This window comes from Lontra canadensis, unplaced genomic scaffold (genome assembly GCF_010015895.1).
Source record: "Lontra canadensis isolate GAN:19392208 unplaced genomic scaffold, GSC_riverotter_1.0 scaffold210, whole genome shotgun sequence".
Lineage (NCBI taxonomy): Eukaryota > Metazoa > Chordata > Mammalia > Carnivora > Mustelidae > Lontra > Lontra canadensis.
The window spans coordinates 436,984-442,983 of NW_022631204.1; the positions used below are offsets into that span (position 1 = coordinate 436,984).

Sequence of the window (6,000 nt, forward strand, 5' to 3'; positions counted from 1 at the left end):
TCATTAGCCATTAGGAAAATGCGAACGGAGACCACAGTGAGAGATCTCTACACACCTATAAGAATGGCCAAAATAAAAACTAGTGACACCACCAAATGCTGACAAAAATGCTGAGAAATGGGGCGCCTGGGTGGCTCAGTCAGTTAAGCAGCTGACCCTTGGTTTCAGCTCAGGTCATGATCTCAGGGTCCCAAGATCGAGCCCCGTGTTGTTGGGCTTTGCGCTCAGCAGAGAGTCTGCTTGTGGATTCTCTCTCTCCCTCTGCTACTCTTCCTCCTCCTGCTTGTGCTCTCTGTCTCTGTCTCTGTCTCAAATAAATAAATAAATCTTTTTTTTTTTTTAAAAAGGAAAAAAGTGCTGAGAAACTAGATCCCTCATACATCACTGGTGGAAATGCAAAATGGTATGACCACTCTGGAAAACAGTTCGACAGTTTTCAAACCAAACGTGCAACTACCATATAATCCAGCAACTGCACTCTTGGGCATTTATCCCAAAGAAACGAAAGCTATGTTCATGCAAAAACTTGTACACGGATGTTCACAGCAGCTTTCTGTGTAATAGCCCCAAACTGGAAACAACCCAGATACCCTTCAGTTCGTGAATGGTTAAACACACTCTGGTGCATCCAGACCATGGAATCCTACTCTTGTGGTTAAAAAAAAAAAGAATGAACTTAACGTATGACAACTTGGATGGATCTTCAGGGCAGTATGCTGAATGAAGAAAGACAATCTCAAAAGGTTATATACAAAATTTTAGAACCGGGGACCAGAGTAATGGTTGTTAGGGGTTAGGGATTAGAGGGGAATTACCGTAACAAGGTAGTGGGAGGGAATTCTTTATGGTGACAGATGAAGTTCTGTATCTTCTTGTGATGGGGATTATGCAAACCTACATGTGATAAAACTATAGAGGACTATACACTTACAGACACAGACACATACGCACACACACAAGTGTGTGTGTGTAAAACTGATGAAATCCGAATGTGGTCTGTGATGTACCAATGTCAGTTTCCTGGGTTTTATATCAAATAATCATTATGAAAGATGTTGCCACTCGGAGAAGCAGGATGAAGGGTACCTCTTGACATTGTTTTGCAACTTCCTATAAATCTATGATAATTTAAAAATTTAAAAGTTAAGTACCACCCCCCCCAAAAAAAGGAATAAGCTGTTGATACACCTGAAAGTTTTCACGACACACCCAGGCATTGTGCTACATGAAAAAAAGCCAGTCACAAGAGGTTATACACTTTTTTTTTATTCCATTCCTATGACATTCTCAAAAAGGCAACACTTAGAGTGATGAGAATAGGTCAGTGATTGCCAGGTGGTAAGAGGCAAAGGAGAGGATGTGACTGCCAAGGGCTAACACAGGGAATTTTGGAGGCATGTAATGGGACTGTTCTGTATCATGAATCTACACATGTATTAAAAAATCATAGACCTGCACATACAAATCAAGTCAATTTTCCTGCATGTTAATTTAAAATTAAAATTAAAACTAGAAGGCCACCTGGCTGGCTCAGTCAAAAAAACATACAACTCTTGATCTCAGGGTTCTGAGTTCAAGTCCCCTGTTGGGTGTTGAGATGACTAAAGAAAGAAATAAACTTTATTACTAAAATAAATAAATAAACTTTAAATAAACAAATAAGTAAGACTAGATAGGCAAGTGGGTGCTGATTGCTTTTTTCCTTTCCTTCCTCCCTCCATGTATGCAGCCATTTATTGAGCACCTGCTGTGTGTGAGGCCCTGTGCTAGACTTTGGCAATCAGTGAAAACACAAGACAGCCTGGGTCCCTGCCCTCATGGTGCATTCTTCCTGATTCAGAGGACAAGTTGTCAACAGGGTGTAGAGCCCAGTGTTGCTTGGGCAAGTGGGGCAAGGAGAAAGAGACCAAGTGAGCAAATCCTTCATTCATGGAGCTCAGATCTGTAGGATTGCAGGTGCTCCCTTTTCCCTGAAAGACTCTTAGGCCCAAGGGCAGGCGAAAGCCCCTAGTTCATACTTCATACGTGGTCACAAGAGAAAATGCTAGGAGGGTTGTGCCCAGCTAAGCCAGGAAGAAAGGTTGAGGAGGGTGGGGGAAATTTTGACACAGTTAGTGAAGTGTGAAGTCTAAGAAGTTGACTGTGTTGGGGGGTGGGGGGTGTGCCCACGTGCACCACAAGCGTGAGGCCTAAAATAATCATTTGTTTAGCTCATGACTCTGTGGATTGGCAGTTGGGCTGGGCTCAGCCAGGCGGTTCTTCTGCTGGCTTTGGCTGGGTTCACCCAGCTGGTTCTGCCACCAGCGGGCTGCCAAAGGCCTCACTCACTCATCCGGTGGGTAACTGGCAGTTGCCAGGGTAACTGAGCCATATGTCTCCCACCATACAGCAGGCTAGCCTGGGCTTGTTCATATGTTGAGGTCTCTGGGTTCCCAGGAGCAGCAAGAGAACAAGCCCCAAAATGCGAGTCCTTTTTTTAAAAAACAAAACAGCTTTATTGAGGTATAATTCACATATGTTACCTGAATTTGAATTTTGTTGTCTCTCCTGTTTGCAGGGAATCTGAAGCATGTGGTCTAGTTGACAAAAAGAGATCAGGTTTCCAGAGCCAAGGAGCAGTGCTTGTAATGAAGACAGCGTGTTTATGCGAGCAACGTGTGGAATTTGTGACTGCAGGGGAAATTTGGAAGAAATTACTTCCTGAAAATTTCCAAGGGGCACCAAGTGGCAGCTGGCCTCCTGGGGTGAGGAAGGCAGGCACCCCAGAGGCCTCAGCTAGGCCTAGGGGAAGAAAGAGATTTCCAGCATTTAAAGTGTTTATTTTTAAAAAACACACAAATGCCGTTTTTAATCTTTGAAAATTATTTTTAAGCAAGTCAGGGAGGGGGTATTTTTATTTTCTTAAAGGAGACATCAGGCGCTGGAGAAAAGCGTGATGCTTTGGTCACTGGTTTGTGGGGTGGGGGGAGCCCAGAGGCAGGGTTTGGGCCTCAGGACCATCCACATGGAGTCTTAGGGGAGGGGAACTGATCGGCAGACTGGGATGTAGGAAGAAATCTACCTGTGTTGTTTTTAGGGTTGTGGATCTATTTTGTTTTTTAATAAAATCTTTGAAAATCTACCTCTTTGTCCCGTTGTCCTCCTTGTACAGTGCCCTGTACAGCACTCACAGTTGGGAACATTTCCTCTCACCGAAGTATCAAGGATAACACTGCTGCTTCCATGGTTTGTTGGGGACCCGCCTGGGAAGCTCTCTGAGCGCTGGATCCCCCACGAAGCCCCACCCCCATCCCACTTCACCCCACCACCACCCCTTCCTCACAAAGGAACTAGTGTGTCCCTGCTAAGTCCTGGTGACATGTGGCCAAGCTCCATCCTGTGCTGGGGCCCATCCAGGCCTCATGAGAATACAGGCACTGCAACCAAGGAGAGTGTACCCCCACACACTGGGGAGGAGCTCTCCCCTCCCTGCGGAGAGAATCAGGGACGGGAAGGGTAGGTGGCCTGTGGATCTAAGGAGAGGCATTTTGATGGATAGCAAGGATACTTGCCCCCATTGAGTGTAGATGATCAGTGCACTTGACAAAAAAGGGATCCAGTTGGTACTGTCATCTGGGGGTGGAGGAAGAGAAGGTGGCAAAATAGGGACAGGGAATAACCAGTGAGATGAAGCAGAAAGGACAGTGAAACATTGTGATCTGATCACTTGATTCCCCGAATATTTATGAAAAGCCCCTCCAACTCCTGGGACTGAGATAGGAGACAAGGACACAGCCCCATCCTAGCCATCTAGGAACTCCCAAACAGGGCAAAGGAAGGGAAGATCCAGATCCCAACCGATTTCTCACTCTGCTACCAACATGAATCCAGAGCTGGGGGGAGCATCTAGGAAAAGGCAACTCGCCCAGCCAGAACAGCATCCTGGAGCGTTTCAAAGGGGGTGATATTTGAGCCAGGCCTCCTAGGGTGAGTTGTAGTTCTCCAGGCCTCAGAGGGGGGATGGGCATTCCGCAGAAGGGAGTGGAAAAAGCCTTGACCATATCCGGGATGGGAATAGCCAAGCTTTTATTAAACAACATTGGGGCCCCTGGTTGGCTAGGAATACCAGTCACTCCAAATGCCCGCTATTCCAATTATACATTCTCAGCTTAAGGGAAGTTTTACTTATACCAAAAAGAAGGGAGATTTAAAAAAATAGAAGGGGGGAGGCACTGAATGGAACAGGTGGGGGGGGGGGAGGCCAAGGAAGGCAAACCAGGAATTCCAAATTCCTAGCCTACGAGAGACCACCCAGCAAGGTTTGTTGTCGTCTCACAGGCTTGCTTGGTCCGGTTGCAGTCTCCCCTATCCCAATCCTCTCTAGGGGCTCCACCTCCAAAGCCATCACCCCAAATTCCTGTAAAGGCCTTGGCCCCAAGAGGCAACCACCTGGTAAAATGGAACATGCTAGTGCTCCAGTTTCCTTTCACAAGGAGAACGGACCCGAATGAAAAGGACCTTTTACCCACTGGACAGCCAGTGCCACCAAGTGCACCAGAGCAAGTTCTAGAACCCACCCCTGCGGGGCCTCCCAGGGGCTTGGCCTGTTCCTGAGAGTGCACCACCTCAATGGCCTTCAGGATTCCTTTTCACTTAATTCTTGTTGAGGAGTAGGCCTGGGGCCCTGTCTGGCTCAGCTGTGAGCGAATGACTCGTAACCTCATAATCTCGAGGTTGTGAGTTTGAGCCCCACCTTGGGCATAGAGATCACTTCAAAATAAAATCGTTTTGAAAAGTAGGTTCAGGGGCGCCTGGGTGGTTCAGTTGGTTAAACCACTGTCTTTGGCTCAAGTCGTGAACCCAGGGTCCTGGGATCAAGTCCCACATTGGGCTCCCTGAGCCTGCTTCTCCCTCTCCCTCTGCTGCTCTGCCTGCTTGTGCTCTCTCGCTGTCTCTGTCAAATAAATAAATAAAATCTTTTTTTGAAAAAGAAAGAAATACCCAAAGGTGGGCACAGCATTCGCAAAACCAGCAAGACAGACTGAGTTGCTGCGTACAGTCTGAAGTCATCAAATTATACACATTGTTTAAAAGATCGTTTATTTATTCATTTGAGAAAGAGGGAGACAGAGAGAGCACAAGCAAGGGGAGAGGCAGAGGGAAAGAGAGAAGCAGACTTTCCTCCAAGCTGGGAGCCCAACTTGGGGCTTGATCCCAGGACCCAGAGATCATGACCTGAGCCAAAGGCAGACGCTCAAACATTTGAGCCACCCAGTCGCCCTGAATTTTACACATTTAATTATTTACCGCTTTGAGTATAACAATTTTACCTCAGTAAAGCTGTAAAAGAAAAAATAAAGAAAGAAAGAACTGCTCTGCTAAGAATTATCATAAGTGCCTAAGGGTAAAAAAGACTTGAAGGAAATACACCAAAATATTTACCAAAGTGGGCTTCTCCGGGGGAGGAAGGTGTAAGTATTGGTTTCATATTTGTCCCCTTTCCTTTTCAATATTTTCCAAATTTTCTCTCGTCAGCACATTCTAGTTTTATAATTGAAAAAATAAACTTAAAAAAAAAAAGAATTGATCTGCAGGGAAAGTTTCAGATCAAAGTAAATTCAAGACACCCACTGAGGAATAGTCTGTGCTCAGGCCCTGGGGCTGTTCTAACCACCCCGGAGGTTCCAAGCTGGCAAGGAAGACTGGTCAGGCTGGAGGGCTCCTGATTTACAATTCACTAGGCCAGAAAGGGTCTTTCTTAGGTTTGTGGCTTGTAGGCGGGTCAGCTTTGCACCCCGGTGTGAGCCTGCCTTCTCTTCAGGAAACGCCCCCCACAAGGAGCGGCAATAATAATAATAATGATGATGATGATGATGCAAAGCAAGCGTCGGAATAGGCCCCATTTTACAAATGGCTTTCTTTTATATTATGTCCCTCTCCACCCCACTGGGTGGATATTATCATCCCCACTTTCTAGATGGGCAAACTGAGGCTACAAACCGCGAAGTACCTTACCAGGTT

The 6,000-nt window shown here is 46.2% G+C and overlaps 1 protein-coding gene across 2 annotated transcripts in view; it reads left to right on the forward strand.

Annotated features, from left to right (window-relative positions):
* Positions 1–3,121, forward strand: part of HDAC8 (histone deacetylase 8) — a 217,041-nt gene extending 213,920 nt beyond the window's left edge. For both annotated transcript variants that reach the window (XM_032848846.1, XM_032848848.1), the window contains one exon: positions 2,558–3,121. In XM_032848846.1, the coding sequence (XP_032704737.1) occupies positions 2,558–2,580 (23 nt within the window). In that variant the 3' untranslated portion in view covers positions 2,581–3,121. The remainder of the gene's footprint in view (positions 1–2,557) is intronic.
* Positions 3,122–6,000: the final 2,879 nt, after the last annotated feature.